Source organism: Anabrus simplex, chromosome 6 (genome assembly GCF_040414725.1).
Source record: "Anabrus simplex isolate iqAnaSimp1 chromosome 6, ASM4041472v1, whole genome shotgun sequence".
NCBI lineage: Eukaryota > Metazoa > Arthropoda > Insecta > Orthoptera > Tettigoniidae > Anabrus > Anabrus simplex.
The window spans coordinates 7,073,365-7,090,659 of NC_090270.1; the positions used below are offsets into that span (position 1 = coordinate 7,073,365).

Below are 17,295 nucleotides of genomic sequence, written 5' to 3' on the forward strand. Positions count from 1 at the left end.
AAGCAACTATGTGTTTAAATTTTTTTCAATAATAGGAAATAATTTTTTGATATTAATACTGGGATACATATTGACAATATCGAAAGAGTGTATAGAATGGTGTGGTTGGATTTTAAAGTTATTTAATTTCTCAACTAGTTCTATGGTGTTTTTTACAGACTTATTTGATAAAAAATTGTAATTATTCTTAAGAAATTTATGAATGAATTTTGCTAATTTGTAAAGTGGGCTTGGTCTGTAATTAATAATTGGTCGAATAGGGACGTCAGTCTTATGAATTTTAGGGAGAGATTTAGCGGTTGGCAGGCCTGGATTCATGCTTAATAATTTTGTTTTTTCATGTTCAGTAAATAAGAAAGAAGAGTTGTTTAGGGTTTGTTTAAGGAGACGTTGAATTTGTTGAGTAGGATCTTTCTTTATTATAGAAAAGGAATTATTACTGAAGAAATTTTTGGTTTTTTCGATATAATCAACTTTATCCACAATTACTGTAGTGTTACCTTTGTCAGCTTTTGTGATAATGAAGTTATGGTCTTTAATTTTCTTTTTAAGGTTAAGAATGTGTTTATGTTCATCGAAGGGAATAGTGTTAATATTATCGTTAGGTGTGTAAATCTTATTAAGTTTTCTTTTTACATCAAGTCTAATTTCGTCCTGTAATGCTAAAGGCATTTTTTTTTGATAGCTAATTCAGATTCAGTGATTGTATTAAAAACACTGTTATTTATATTTAAGTTAGGCCAGTTATGTTTAGGGCCTTTCGAAGGGATTAAGTTGTCATTATCATCTAAGATTGTTTTGGATAAGTTGACAACCGGGGGGTGGAACTTACTAATTATATTCTTGTGACTTTTTGGTTCATTAGATAATTTAGTAAAAGGTTTCCTTGTCATAGAGATATTTTTGAGATTGTTGAGTTTTCTGTCTAAAGTTGATTGCTTTTTGGAAGATGTAAAGAATAACTTATCGTCTACATGGGTTTGAAATAAGTCCCATTGAGCGCTTGATAGTAGGCGAGTTGCTTCGAGGTGAGATTCGTAAAGACGATTGTTCAGGAAAGATTTCTTCCGATAAAGGAATTTAATTTCATTTGGTAACCAAATCTTGTTGACTTTCTTTTGTGTTCTTGAACAATCAGAAGAATTGCGATGTCTAAAACTGGTAGGTTTAAGAAAATTAGGGGTTAAATTATGTGTGATACACTGTTTGAGAAAATTAATATCTTTGCGCAGCTTAGCAATCTTGATTTTAAGGCCTAAGTAGTTATAGGCTTTAGATTTTGCATGGTAAGCGTTATCGTTTAAAGTTAAAAACTTCATGATCGTTCCGTTTTGAATAGAGAAATAAGAAGATGTACAATATTAGAAGGATCCACCTTTCAATACTTCGTTGTAAGTTGAACTAAAAAGATGTCACAACTTGTTTATTGGGACCGGTTTCGACACATTACAAGTGTCATCATCAGCCAAATAGTAAAGTAGGGCAAGATGTAAAGATCTTAAAACAACTAATACATTGAACACAGGCAAAAAATTAACATTGATTCATATCGTAGCAATTCAGTTAATGTCCAAAACACAATGATCGCAGTCAAGAGAATAAACAGAACATCATTGTCTTGTGCCGAAAACAAATATAGTTGAAGTTCACAAGCAGGTCAAGTATGCACTTATGTAGAGTCATTGCTAGACAGGTCTTGTAGGCATTTGTTTCTCAGGCCGAAGAGTAAAAGGTGACGTAATTGAAGTCTTAGGAAAACAGTGTAGGATTTAATTTCGTCAAATTCAAAGTAGATATATAAGTTTGAGAATAATTTAAAACATTAAAAAGAATAAAGCCAAATAAAAATATATTAAAAAGGAAGAAATAATAAAAGAAAATTAGAATGTGAGGATCAACTCGAAACAACTTGCCGTAGTAATTGATAGATGAATGGGAGATGATAAAGAATAAATTGGGGAACGTTTGTTAGAGGGTGGTGGTGGTGGTGGTGGTGGTGGTGGTGGTGGTGGTGGTGATTATTGCTATTAGAGGCAGTACAAATGGGTAAATATATTCTATATAACACAAAACCGAGGAAAAAAGAGGAAGAGGTCCGACACTTCGAAAAATGAAGATATCGGTAAAGGGAGACAAGGGCCACGAAGGGCGTGAAAATGAAAGACTCCCTAGCCCTCGGAAACTTAATAGCATCGGGGTCGGAAAAGAACAAGAGTTGACCTCATTATCACAAAAGCTGACAAAGGTAACACTACAGTAATTGTGGATAAAGTTGATTATATCGAAAAAACCAAAAATTTCTTCAGTAATAATTCCTTTTCTATAATAAAGAAAGATCCTACTCAACAAATTCAACGTCTCCTTAAACAAACCCTAAATAACTCTTCTTTCTTATTTACTGAACTTGAAAAAACAAAATTATTAAGCATGAATCCAGGCCTGCCAACCGCTAAATCTCTCCCTAAAATTCATAAGACTGACGTCCCTATTCGACCAATTATTAATTACAGACCAAGCCCACTTTACAAATTAGCAAAATTCATTCATAAATTTCTTAAGAATAATTACAAATTTTTATCAAATAAATCTGAAAAAGACACCATAGAAGTAGTTGAGAAATTAAATAACTTTAAAATCCAACCACACCATTCTATACACTCTTTCGATATTGTCAATATGTATCCCAGTATTAATACCAAAAAATTATTTCCTATTATTGAAAAAAATTTAAACACATATAGTTGCTTAAGCAAACTTGAAATTAATGATTTTATGACCATCTTAAAATTAGTAGTTACTAACAACGTCTTCATCTTTGACAATATAATTTATCAACAAGATGGTTTGGCTATGGGTTCTCCAGCCTCTGGGATCCTAGCAGAAATATACCTAGACTTTTTAGAACATAATTTCATTGATAACAATGACGACTTTAAACATGTATTATTTTGGGCTAGATATGTAGATGACACTTTTGTGATGCTGGATGATAGAGTTGTCAATGCAGCTTCTACTCTTAATAGCGTCAATAAAATTGATCCGCATATTAAATTCACTCTTGAAACAGAACAAAACAAATCAATTAATTTTCTAGACATAACAATAAGTAGATTACCTTCCTCATTATCATATATGATTTATAGAAAACCCACACATACAGCTAATACCATAAAACATGACTCTTTTCACCAACAGTCACATAAACGTGCCTCATACAACAGTATGGTTAACCGTGCCTTCAAAATTCCGCTATCAAAAGATAACTTAAATAAGGAACTAAACATCATCTGCTCCATTGACAAATTTAATGGTTATAATACCTATTTTATTGAACAAATCATTAACAAATTTAGACACCGCCCTAACACAACACTCTTAAAAGGTATTCCTAAACGAGCTGCTCACACCACATTCACATTCAATACAAATACCTACAGTATAGCTAATGTCTTCAAAAAACATAATACCATGATTTCTTTTCGAACTAATAATAGAAACCTTGAATTATTACATAACTCCAACACCATAAATAGAACAAGTGTCTTTTCTAAATCAGGCGTATATCGTTTTAAGTGCCACAACTGTAATTCTTCTTACATAGGTCAAACTGGTCGTAACTTCAAAATTAGGTACCTTCAACACGTTAATGCAATAAAGCACAACAGATTTTCGGCAATGGGACAACACATACATGACACAAAACATGTTTTCACTACAATAAACCAAGATATTGAAATTCTCAGCACTCTGAATAAAGGCCCTCTCCTAGACATCACCGAAAACTGTTTTATACACCTTGACCAGTTTTTCAATCCAAATCTTAATCTGAATGATATTTCTGAGAAGCCCAATGCCCTTTTCGATTTTCTCATCTCCATTTCAAATAACCTGAAGTCAACAAGTAAGAGATCAATCTTTCACAATTTACACAATACCCTCTCATGCCACTTCCCCCTTCCGCAACACCCCCCCTGATCCTCCTTAGTTTCCCTCACCCCCCCCCTTCTCTTCCTTTTCCCTCCCACTCTCTTAGCCCCAGGGGCTCTGAACTTCGGAGCGTGGGTTAGCAACCACGGGGCCCTTAGCTGAGTCCTGGCATTGCTTCCACTTACTTGTGCCAGGCTCCTCAATTTCATCTATCCTGTCCGACCTCCCTTGGTCCGACCCCGATGCTATTAGGTTTCCGAGGGCTAGGGAGTCTTTCATTTTCACGCCCTTCGTGGCCCTTGTTTTCCTATGGCCGATATCTTCATTTTTCGAAATATCGGATCCCTTCCATTTTTCCTTTCCTTCGCACTCTCTAACCCCCCAGGGGCTCTGAACTTCGGAGCGTGGGTTGGCGGCCACGGGGCCCTTAGCTGAGTCCTGGCATTGCTTCCACTTACTTGTGCCAGGCTCCTCACTTTCATCTATCCTGTCCGACCTCCCTTGATCAACTCTTGTTCTTTTCCGACCCCGACGCTGTTAGGTTTGCGAGGGCTAGGGAGTCTTTCATTTTCACGCCCTTCGTGGCCCTTGTCTCCCTTTACCGATATCTTCATTTTCCTCTTTTTTCCTCGGTTTTGTGTTATATAGAAGATATTTACCCATTTGTACTTCCTCTAATAGCAATAATCATCACCACCACCACCACCACCACCACCACTCTCTAATAAACCTTCCCCAATTTTTTCTTTATCATCGCCCATTCATCTATCAGTTACTACGGCAAGTTGTTTCGAGTTGATCCTCACATTCCAATTTTCTTTTATTAATTCTTTCTATTTTTAATATATTTTTATTTGGCTTTATTCTTTTTAATGGTTTAAATTATTCTCAAACTTATATATCTACTTTGAATTTGACGAAATTAAATCTTACACTGTTTTCCTAAGACTTCAATTACGTCACCTTTTACTCTTCGGCCTGAGAAACAAATGCCTACAAGACCTGTCTAGCAACGACTCTACATAATTGCATACTTGACCTGCTTGTGAACTTCAACTATATTTGTTTTCGGCGCAAGACAATGATGTTCTGTTTACTCTCTTGACTGCGATCATTGTGTTTTGGACATTAACTGAATTGCTACGATATGAATCAATGTTAATTTTTTGCCTGTGTTCAATGTATTAGTTGTTTTAAGATCTTTATATCTTGCCCTACTTTACTATTTGGCTGATGATGACACTTGTAATGTGTCGAAACCGGTCCCAATAAACAAGTTGTGACTTCTTTTTAGTGCAACTTACAACGAAGTATTGAAAGGTGGATCCTTCTAATATTGTACATCTTCTTATTTCTCTATTCAATACGGAACGATCATGAAGTTTAAATCATATTTTTGTGTCAGAGGTTGCCAATACGAATCTTGAAGATAACTGAGGTCTACCAATTCTGCATTAGGGAGCCAAAGGATCACTGAAAGTTTTGCGGATAATACCTAGGTAGTAAAATAAATCTATGTTACTTGTATTCAGACAGCATCTATGTCTGTTAAATGGTCAAATAACACCATCATAGGGGATCCTGTAAAAACTGATGAGGTGTACAATGATGAGGAGTTAGTTTGCCATTGCTTTCCTCACTGGGTCAAAAGGTGTTATTGGAGCACAAGAAGCCCCATTCATAGCATCTTTCATAACATCCAGACATAACAGTCCTGCTCCAAATGTTATTGCTCCCACCCACCTGTGTTATAGATCTGCAATAGCTTTCATTTTATCATAGGATCTAATAATTCATGAAGATCCTGGCAGCCGAGGGGAATCTTCAGAAGAAGACACTTCTGTGGATCCTACAGTTGCTGCTCTTCCTCAATTGGACTCGATCTCCAAACTGGCAATAGTTACTCAGAGTGTAGCTGCATATGCCTGTGGTCTGGAGAGGTCTCACCTGCAGAGGTTGATAACGAGGGTCACTTCTGACACGACACGTTGGCTCAGTCATCTATTTCAGTAAGTACAAACCATGTTTGTTGTTACTTCATTCTCACGACACCAAGGATTGCATGATGCAGGCCAGGGTTAACCGTTGAGACAAGCGGATGTATAATAGACTGAGCAATAAGATATGAGGGCAAATCAAAAAATAAGTCACACTAGCTCGCCGCAAGAGCACACCGTATGTCATGATGGTGGCCAATGTGGAGCAAGCTACAGTAAATGCTGATATGTCCGATAGGAAGGTTGGTGTGGTATCCCATCGTGTTGTGTGTGCAGAGCGGGCTAGGCTCAGTGGCGCATCAACTGGAAGTGCATGCAGTGATCAGATTTCTATGGGCTAAACGGCTCAATTGCACGGACATTCATCATGAATTCACTGATATGGTGAGCTTGCAATTTCTCGCCCAGGGTAAGCAACTTGACGCCGGACGTGCGGATATCACGGATGAACATCGCGAAGGCAGGCCCGCAACATCCAGTACCATTGCAAATGTTGACCATGTGGATGGGATCGGTAGAGAGAATTGGCGCATAATCACTGCAGGAAATTGCCAGTGTGCTGAACATTTCGTATGGCAGTGCGTTCTCCACCAGCACTTTGGGTTTCGTAAACTGTGTCAAAGATCGGTCCCACGTCTGCTCACCAATGTTCACAAGGGAAACATTTCCAATTGTCACTGGCATTTTTGCAACAGTATTCTGTGGAGGGCAACAAGTTTCTGTGGTGAATCATCACGGGATGAAATGTGGGTCCACCACTTCACCTCCAAAACAAAACCACTGTGAAAGAAGGCCAAGGTCCAACCTTCAGCAGGAAAGGTAATGGTGACTGTGTTATTTGACATGGAGGCTGTGGTGCACGTGGAATTTATGCCAAAATTCACGACAATCAACTCGGCTTCGTATTGTCAAACGTTGAACCGGTTGCGTGAGGCAATTAAAGAAAAGTGACAGGGAACTTGCATTGTATGTTGTCATAGCCGTGTTGGCTATGAGTAGGTGGTTTCATAAATGGCCATAACTTGGAAGTGTAACTTACTTTTTGATTCACCCTCATAAGTTCAGAAAACATTTATTAAGATAATTTAACATAGATTTTCTTCTTCTTTCAATTTTATGACCGTATAGGATCACTTCACTCAGTCTGTTATCGAAGTATTGAAAATTAGGTTATACAAGTTGTACGGTATCTTTTCTTCTGTTAAAGACCCACATTTCCTTAGATTTAAAGTTGGGGCTGTTGATATATGAATTGTAGTGCTTCAGGTTTTATTTTTTCTGTGTACAGTACTGAGACTCCATTTATACTTCTCTTCCTAATGCTGGGAAGTACTTCTTTCATTCTCTTATTTCTCATGGCTACATTAGATAGTAATATTTGCCAGGTTAATTGAGATCAAAGCCAGTCAGGATTAGTAAAAATCTTGATTATCCGAAAGTATACAGTATATTAAAATTATAAAATCCTTTTAATAACAACCACCTACTCAATACATTATATTACTCATTGAATTATAAAATAATCATGAGGTGTCTTAAATAAAGGAACATGTTTCGTTCGACATAGCGAACATCATCAGCCTTAAATTACAAAGAATAGGTCAGGGCCCTGAGCTGAATGATAAAAATTGTTAAAAGAGTGACAAAGCCATAATAAAAAGTAAAATGATAACACTAGACTTGAAATTATAACAATATTTACAGATTAACAGCAAGCATTTGTAGAGGAATACTTTGAACAATGGCAGTCTATAAAGTTAAAACAAACAGAGGTTGTTAAAGTAAAAAGATATAGATATAGTGGATCTTAAAATATATGTCAATGCGTGAAGCGTGGATTAATTATTGACTATGAAGTTCTAAAATTGAGCAAAACAAAAGTTGAAATAGAGTTTATTGAATAGTACGAGTCAAGCTGAGTCAGTTAAAAGGCGCATGGCGACGACACTAAGGTTGAAATGGCGAGAACTTCAGTAGTTAGGAATTCTGTAGGAGAGCCAACACAATGCCAGAAGGAGATACAAGTTGAACTAGTCCGTATTTATACGCTAGCAGTAGAATTAATCTTATACAACATAGGACACCAATGTAGACTCGTTAAAAAGTAACTATAACTTGAAAGTAGGGAGAGTTCCAGCAAACCAGAGATGGATGGAGCAGATTATGGCACAATTGGAGTTAGAAATGAAGCTGTTGGCAGAAGAGGTATTCTACCCTGCTGGAAGTTATTGCAGAAGGGGCAGTAGCGTTTCTTCTCTAGAGGAGCGCGTGCAAAAGGAGTCTGTTCCCCATGTCCGGAGTGGCGGAACTACCTGTTTGTTTCTTCTTTGATGAACGGCAACAGCAGAACATACTGATGATCAGCTGTTGCCGTTCATCAAAGAAGAAACAAACAGGTAGTTCCGCCGCTCCGGACATGGGGAACAGACTCCTTTTGCACGCGCTCCTCTAGAGAAGAAACGCTACTGCCCCTTCTGCAATAACTTCCAGCAGGGTAGAATACCTCTTCTGCCAACAGCTTCATTTCTAACTCCAATTGTGCCATAATCTGCTCCATCCATCTCTGGTTTGCTGGAACTCTCCCTACTTTCAAGTTATAGTTACTTTTTAACGAGTCTACATTGGTGTCCTACGTTGTATAAGATTAATTCTACTGCTAGCGTGTAAATACGGACTAGTTCAACTTGTATCTCCTTCTGGCATTGTGTTGGCTCTCCTACAGAATTCCTAACTACTGAAGTTCTCGCCATTTCAACCTTAGTGTCGTCGCCATGCGCCTTTTAACTGACTCAGCTTGACTCGTACTATTCAATAAACTCTATTTCAACTTTTGTTTTGCTCAATTTTAGAACTCCATAGTCAATAATTAATCCATGCTTCACGCATTGACATATATTTTAAGATCCACTATATCTATATCTTTTTACTTTAACAACCTCTGTTTGTTTTAACTTTATAGACTGCCATTGTTCAAAGTATTCCTCTACAAATGCTTGCTGTTAATCTGTAAATATTGTTATAATTTCAAGTCTAGTGTTATCATTTTACTTTTTATTATGGCTTTGTCACTCTTTTAACAATTTTTATCATTCAGCTCAGGGCCCTGACCTAATCTTTGTAATTTAAGGCTGATGATGTTCGCTATGTCGAACGAAACATGTTCCTTTATTTAAGACACCTCATGATTATTTTATAATTCAATGAGTAATATAATGTATTGAGTAGGTGGTTGTTATTAAAAGGATTTTATAATTTTAATATATTGTCCTCAATACGGTTCTATTCTGAGATTAATTACATGTAAGTATACAGTATTTCGTATATTTTAATTGTCCATTAGAAGAATATATAATTTAGTCTATGCTTTTAATTGTTCATTAAAAAATTGTAATTGATGACACTGCAATCAGGTTACCAGTAATGTAGACAGCAGTAGTTTAGTGAGGAAATGAGCTGATCATCATCTCAACCCACTTGGCTCCAGCAAATAAACACAGGTCAAATTACGTTTTCAAGCTTTGCAATGATGGGAGCCCCATGTCACTTGGAAAGCCTCATTTCACTGAAACGTACGATACTCTGATTCAGTACAGTAGTGAAGCTTGTAAGGTCTTGCCCTGTGGGTGGGGGGCGGTAGGGGACCAGCGGCTCTGAACTGGAGTGTGGGTTGATGGCCACGGTTCTCCTGGCTGAGTCTGGCATTGCTTCCACTTGCTTGTGCCAGGCTTCTCACTTTCATCTCTTGTCAACCCAACATTATCAGGATTACGGGACCTCGGGAGCCCTTTGTGGCCCTTAGCCTTCTTTTGCCGATACCTTCCAATTTTTCTTGATGGCAGTCCAGTTGTACTTCCTCTTAAAACAATAATCACTACCACCATTAATAACTGGTTCAAGTCCCATTAGTGAACAGTAGGAGAGGTAGTTGTATACAATTTCTAACCACTAAATTATGTGCCAAAAGCCTAGGTCGAACCTCTACTCAGTGAGGTATATGACAGTGGTGATTCATTCATCAGATGGGAACGTTAAGCCTTGAGCAGACCCCTCATTGTTATTTGATAGCAGTAGACTCATCATCGCACATTCAGATGCTCAGGTCACCTACGGGCATCAGCTTGAAAGACCTGTTCTAAATATTTTATTGTAAATACTGTATAAAGGAATTGTCATTCTACAGTGTGGTGTCCTTAAAATAGCCTATTCTATATACATTGTATGGTAATTCATTCTTTTTAGTACTTAGTTGCATCACAGTGGCATGTTACTTTTAACAAATACTTCATCAAGTTAGTTGGCTGTGTGGTTAGGGTTGCGCATCTGTGAGCTTGCGTTCAGGAGATGGTGAGTTCGATCCCCACTGTTGGCAGCCCTGAAGATGGTTTCCCATTTTCACACCAGGCAGATGTTGGGGCTGTACCTTAATTAAGGCCACAGCCGCTTCCTCCTCACTCCTAGCCCTTTCCTATCCCATCGTCGCCATAAGACCTATCTGTGTCAGTGCAACGGAAGGGAACTTGTAAAAATAACAAATACTGTACTATGACAATACTGGATAGTTGTATGTTAAGCGCATTGAGTGGAGTACTAACAGCGACAGCGGTAACATCTAATGGTATGGTGTGACAAGCCCAGTAACTACATAATAATTGTCTTTGCTACAGTTGAGAAAAATGCCTTTGCACTCATTGGAAATACTCGTTAAAATAAACAAAAAATCCAAATAATCAACAATGAAATTCTAAAATATGCAATACTTTCATCATAAACCACCAAATGAGCATTACATTATTTGTGCTTTTCGCTATGTCTTAAACATTAAAAGCGTAGTTCGTTTGAGGATCCACCCATTCTCCAGGCAGAATAATTAACAACTTCTCTCTCCTCTTCTTCCTGACCCTTTTCTCCAGTTTTCTGGAGTAGGCAGTTTGAATGGACTTAGCCTAGGTTTACAGCTGGATGCCTTTCCTGACGCCAACCCTATGTGGTGGGATGTATTAACTATTGTGTTTCTGTGGTGGTTTGTCGTGTGATGTGTCATGTATATTTGAAGAAATCAAGAGCTACAGAAATTAACAGACGCGATTAAAGTCCTTGGTTCAGCCGAGATCTGTACACTGACTATTTAGTCGAAGTGTCGAACGGGGAAGATAACAACATATCATATATATATTTTAATTATTTTACGCCCACATAGGAGCACTTTAATAAATCCATATACATTTAAGTCTTGAGACTATTAACTATAAATTTGGCTTATGTTTCTTCTTCTGCTCCCAGAAGTTCTTCATTCTTTCTGACCTGGCTGCCCTTTCTTCATCAGTTATGGTGTACTGTTTGCGTGTAAAAGTTTTTAGTTTAAGTCTCAGGTCTCTGTTTCTCTGGATCCTCTTCTCTTCTTGGTCTTCAGTTTGCTGCATTGTCAAGCCTAATTCATCTAAATCATCTAGGACTTCTTTGAACCAATTATTCGTGGTTGTACCTTTCCAAAAGTAGTTGAAAAGATGTTTCAGTGCCCTATTTCTGGTAGTCTTGATATGTGATAGAAAAATGCAACCCTCCTTTTCTGCATTGTCTATTATTGACTCAGTTTCCTTCATTAGGTAATAATCGCCATTGTCCACCTACTTGGTGTTTTTTGTTTATGATTGTTCTAAAGATTCTTCTTTCTGTCTTCTGTAATTTATCTGTTGTTGATTTGGTGTTCAAGTTGAATAGTGTTTCACTAGCATAGGTAGCTTTAGGTTTAATAACGGAGATGTAGTGTTTGAATTTTGCATTTATCGAGAGACATTTCTTTTTGTAGGTTGGCCAAGTAATACTTTGTGCTTGTTTCAATTTAGTTGTTCTATTTTCTACTGATAATTTCTCGTTTAAGTTCCAAGTAATAATCTCCCTAAGATACTTGAATTTATTTACAATCTTAATTTGTTTGTTCTTATTCATTGTGTTAGTTAGTGTTTCAGCCATGAAGGATGGCATGATTTCTGTCTTTTCAAATGAGATTTGTAGTCCGACTTTTGCTGCTAATTTTTTGAGTTCTTCAATTTGGTGTTTAGCCTCTTCCACACTATTTTATTAAGATTTTGGAAAAGAAAAGCTGTAATTGAGGATAGATAGATAGATAGATAGATAGATAGATAAAGAATGGGTGAGCCCTGCCTTCGCAGGGCTCCACACGTAGGTCTGTGAAGACCCTTTGTGTCCCTTAAACGGGTTTGCCTAGTCCAGCCCTAGTGCTCCTATAAAGGGTACCAGCGTCCGGATGTTGGCATTCCTGATGTCTTCCAGGCTCACTCCAGGCTTACAAAATGTGAGCCAAGATATCGATGTCTAGTGCTTGCAAGAGCCTCGCACTGACATAACACATGCACGGAGGTCTCTTCCTCCCTACCGCATCTTCTACACATCGGATCCTGACTGATTTTCATGAAGTGTAGGTGTCTCTGTAAGGTATTGTGTCCTGTCAACAGTCCAACTACCATTTGCATTCTGGTCCTATTCAAATTTATCAGGACCGGGCGAGTTGGCCGTGCGCGTAGAGGCGCGCGGCTGTGAGCTTGCATCCGGGAGATAGTAGGTTCGAATCCCACTATCGGCAGCCCTGAAGATGGTTTTCCGTGGTTTCCCATTTCCACACCAGGCAAATGCTGGGGCTGTACCTTAATTAAGGCCACGGCCGCTTCCTTCCAACTCCCAGGCCTTTCCCATCCCATCGTCGCCATAAGACCTATCTGTGTCGGTGCGACGTAAAGCCCCTAGCAAAAAAAAAAAAAAAAAAAAAAATATCAGGACCTTTTTGTAACTTTGGCTAGGCCTGCGACAGGCCCACATAATCTTGCGAGCCTTATCCACCTTATAGTCTATATGCTTCTTCCAACTCAGTCTTGCCTCAAGGATTACCCCAAGGTACTTAACTGAGGTTGTCTTAACTAATTTTTTCTCAAATAGGAAAGGCTCTGACGGTCCGTCTAGCCTCCTCCTCCTGGTAAATACCACTTGCAAAAAAAAAAAAAAAAAAGCAAATTATGGAAATACAACGCAAGAATCAAGGCCAACACGTTTCAATGTCACTAATACATTGACTATATTACTAGACATTCAAGTGTTTTTAAAAAACTTCTGTAGTAAATGATAAGCATTCTATTTAATAGACATTTATGTTTTATACAATACATAATCAACATAATATGAAACTTGTAATTTTATGCAAGAAGGAACTGACATTTAATCATTAGACTTAAAAGCCTACCATACACGGCATATTTAAATATTATCAATACCTGATGTTATATAAAGACAAATTGTTACAATATTTTACCACATAACAACGCAAGATCCAAAGCAATAAGTATTTTAGACTTTAAAGTACAATGATTAGACTTTAAAATATATTATGTGTTTATGTAAAAATATTTTATAGAGGTCAACACGCATTTATATTCTACCTAAAATAATATCACTCCAGCAATATGGTGTAAAGATGTAACATGATATTTTATTGTAATTATCACGCAAGTTTTATTTATCAAATTTTACTGATAGTCTATTCACGATTGTACATAAGTATAAAAAGGGAATCGATTCAACAGAATAAGCAACAATACCTAAGATAGATGCTTAATCAACCCAAGGATGCATTCTGTCAGCCAAAATGCATGTATATAATAGACAAAGTTTTGTAATTTTAATTTTTAATTTTAACACAACGCTTGTAAATTTGTAAGTTTTTAAGATAAGTTTTCACTGAAAATTATGAAACAATATATCATGAAGATCTTTCAGAGGTATAAGATAGAAATGCAAATGTGATTCTGATATAGCTGAGGATGACCTATGAAGGGTCGAAACCGGTCCTAGATTGTAATACTTTACAAGAAAATAAATGTATTGGTTAGGTGGAATTTTTCTTTCCTTTTATGACGATTAACCGACAAGTCTGTGTCATATCACCATCTTTCCACCCTACGTAGGGAGCTCTGTACGTGCTCTGAAACTGTACTGGGGAAATTTCCTACCCTACGTAGGGAGCTCTGTACGAGCTCTGAAACTGTACTGGGGAAATTTCCCACCGCCATCAGGCTAATGTCATCTGCATAGCCTTGGGCGTAAATTCCTCCAACATTTAACCTGGTAAGTAGTTCATCCACTACCAGACACCATAATGTTGGTGATAATACTCCTCCCTGTGGACACCCCCTGTCTATATTAGCTCTCAACATTACTGCGTTGAGGGTAAACAGAACTTGACGGCCCTGCAGTGAGGTCGTAATCCATTTTATGAGCATCCTGCTCACTTCTCTTCTCTCTAGACTAAGTTCTATGGAGCCCAAAGATGTGTAGTTAAAGGCCCCTTCTATATCTAGGAATACCACCATAGCAAGTTGTTGCTGATCCAAGGCGCTCTCCAGTCTAGAAACTAGCTGGTGTAGTGCCGTCTCAACAGACTTGCCTGGTTGGTATGCATGTTGATGAGGATGCAGGGGACAGTCTCTTAATACTTTCTCCCTGATATGTCTATCCACCAGTCTTTAAAAAGTCTTAAGAAGAAAAGACGTTAGACTAATGGGTCAATAATCCTTAGGTCTAGTACGTGAAGACCTTCCGGGTTTAGATATATACACTACCTTCGCCTGACGCCACAAGGAGTACACGTACCCCATAGTGAGACAGGCTCTAAAAATTCTGACCAGGTATGGTATAAGGACCGCGCTCGCTTCCTGGAGAAGTGCTGGGAAGATCCCATCCATTTCTCGGCTTTTATAAGGGGCAAAAGATTCTAATGCCCATTTCACCCTTCTTGGGGTAACAATTTCTGCGGCTTCCTTCCAGCCACTTCTATCGGGTCTGAAGGATCCACTCGATTCTACTTCACTATTTGTGACTACTGAACCTGGAAAGTGGGCATCAAGCAATAAGCTCAGGATCTCTGTAATTGAGGAATATTAGTTTTGGTCCATTATTTTGTTCAGCTCTTTGTCGTCATTTATTCTTTGGTATGGTTGATCTCCCTGGACTCTACACTCTGTTGTCTCACTTTTGCCATAGTTGAATTTTCTGTATTACCTCTGAAGACGGAAGTATATAATATTGTATGTACGTAATACATTGGATTTACATGAGGATATTGGCATCAAGTGAACTACGATATTCCTGACAAGAAGTGTTACGGATTTCCTAAGATCTCCCTCAGAACTTTATGCATGAAGAATTCTCATACTTCCGTATTAAATTTGTTTTATTGGTGTTCAGTCCTATGCCAGTAATACTTTGAAATCATTTTCTCACAGTAAAATATTGAAACTGAATGCATTCAAACCTCATGTCTTTCAACCTCAAGACGACTGTGATAACCATTACACTACAGGCCCACAACCTCTGAAGGACTAAATTTATGGTACTTAACTCTGCAGCCTCTCAAGTTTGAGTGCATTTAGAGTTCAAGTCTTGAAATGTGCCACTAACAGCTCTGTATTTGATTGACTTCTTTTATAAAGGGCATGGCTAAACAGAAAATGTGAGGTCATGATTGTTAATACTTGTGGTCATTATCAGTTCCCATGGGTAATTTGTTCAGCGCATAACTATTTTTCTTGGAATATCACTGTAATGTAAGACTATTTAGTGACCCACACTGATAAATTATTGCGCCAAGAATCATACAGGTGGCTGTATGTTATTGTATAGTTCGCCCCACTGTACCGTGTAGGTAGCAGGACTATCGACTGTCTGGTATAGTAGCAAAGTATTTGCTTTTAATATATTGTTAGCCCTGGTGTAACAATGCTGTAAGGAAATAAATCTCTTCCCCAATTTCATATCCATAATTCAGCTGCCACCTGTACAAAGGCGAGGAGGAATGACTGGTAGCTGCTCTAGGCAGTTGTTATGTAATATAGTGCTTTTAGACCACCAATTGAGCTTTGTGGGACACTGTTACATTCAATTGTTAACATGGAGAACATACGTGCTTTAATGGGGATGCCTTTTAAAATTTCAGGTATCTAGACTGTGCAGCTTTTTTTCATGATGATATGCTCGAAGGAATCGTCCGCATTACCCGAATGATGTTGCATTACAAATATCCTAAATATTTAGAAGATGGTTACGAGGCATTCACATCAAGTCCACCTATCATCTATAGTAGCATGGCTTCACCTCTGGGGGTAGTGCAGCATATTTGTCGTCAGGTAAGCTCTTGCTTGACATAGTTATTTTTTCTACTTACTTGTGAAATTTGCTATTCTAAATTTGTTATGCTAATAATTATTTTCTCTCTTTTATGCGTGCAAGATATATTATAAAATTGGACAGATCGTAAAATTCTCTAATTATTCAGCATGACAGTAATAATCCTCCATTCTGATATATTATGTTAGAAGAAGGAGGCTAACGTATTTCTTTGCACAGTGACTGCATCCCAATTTTCACTCTTAAAATTTAGGAAAATAATATTTCCTACTTAATGGTCATGCAGTCGCTTAAGTGCGTCCAGTATTCGGGAGATAGTAGGTTTGAACCCCACTGTCGGCAGCCCTGAAAATGGTTTTCCATGGTTTCCCATTTTCACACCAGGCAAATGCTGGGGCTGTACCTTAATTAAGGCCACGGCCGCTTCCTTCCCACTCCTAGCCCTTCTTTGTCCCATCGTCGCCATAAGACCTATCTGTGTCGGTGCGACGTAAAGCAACTACCAAAAAAAAAAAAAAAAAAAAAACTTAATGGACATGTTTTATTTTCATAAGAAATTGTAATATTTAAAATCTTAAAAATTGTATGGATTGCAGGGTGCAATAAAACAAGTAAACTGAGAACGTCGTCTGTAGACTCAGTTATGCTGACCACACAAGGACAGGTGATGATGAAAAATGTAGAACGGAGCAGTCATGTTTAAACAACAATCTAACAAAACTCTAATCATGTTTGGTTCTTTTTAACATGCACAAATTACACTCGACGACTTTTGACCAAGATTGTTAAGGCATCAAATATTTTTTTAATAGTCTGACACCATAATTAGTTGGTTTGAGTTCAGTTGGAGGAAAGAAAATTTCACCATCAGAATGTTGGCCGGCAGAATAGGAGAGGTTGTGGTATACAATTCCTAATCACTAGATCACGTGCTAGAAGCCTGGATTCAATTCAGAACCTCTCCGTAATGCTCGTATGGAGTGAGACATCCAGACAAAACCGAACATATCCAAAAAAATAAAAAATGTGAGTAAGCATTAGTCTGAGCTAATGGTGGGCCCGAGCAAATGAGAACATGTCCGAACCACCAATGACAGGCAGGTGACTTTCTGCCATCCCGCTCCCTGCACGAACAAGTCCTGCTGTTAGCTCACACCAGTGTATAAGGCAGTGCACAGAA

At 37.9% G+C, this 17,295-nt stretch overlaps 1 protein-coding gene across 3 annotated transcripts in view; it reads left to right on the plus strand.

Moving 5' to 3' along the window:
• LOC136876041 (pyridoxal-dependent decarboxylase domain-containing protein 1) overlaps positions 1–17,295 on the plus strand; it is a 236,988-nt gene that overhangs the window by 13,571 nt on the left and 206,122 nt on the right. For all 3 annotated transcript variants that reach the window (XM_068228198.1, XM_067149657.2, XM_067149659.2), the window contains exons 3-4: positions 5,710–5,936; positions 15,925–16,114. In XM_068228198.1, the coding sequence (XP_068084299.1) occupies positions 5,710–5,936; positions 15,925–16,114 (417 nt within the window). The remainder of the gene's footprint in view (positions 1–5,709; positions 5,937–15,924; positions 16,115–17,295) is intronic.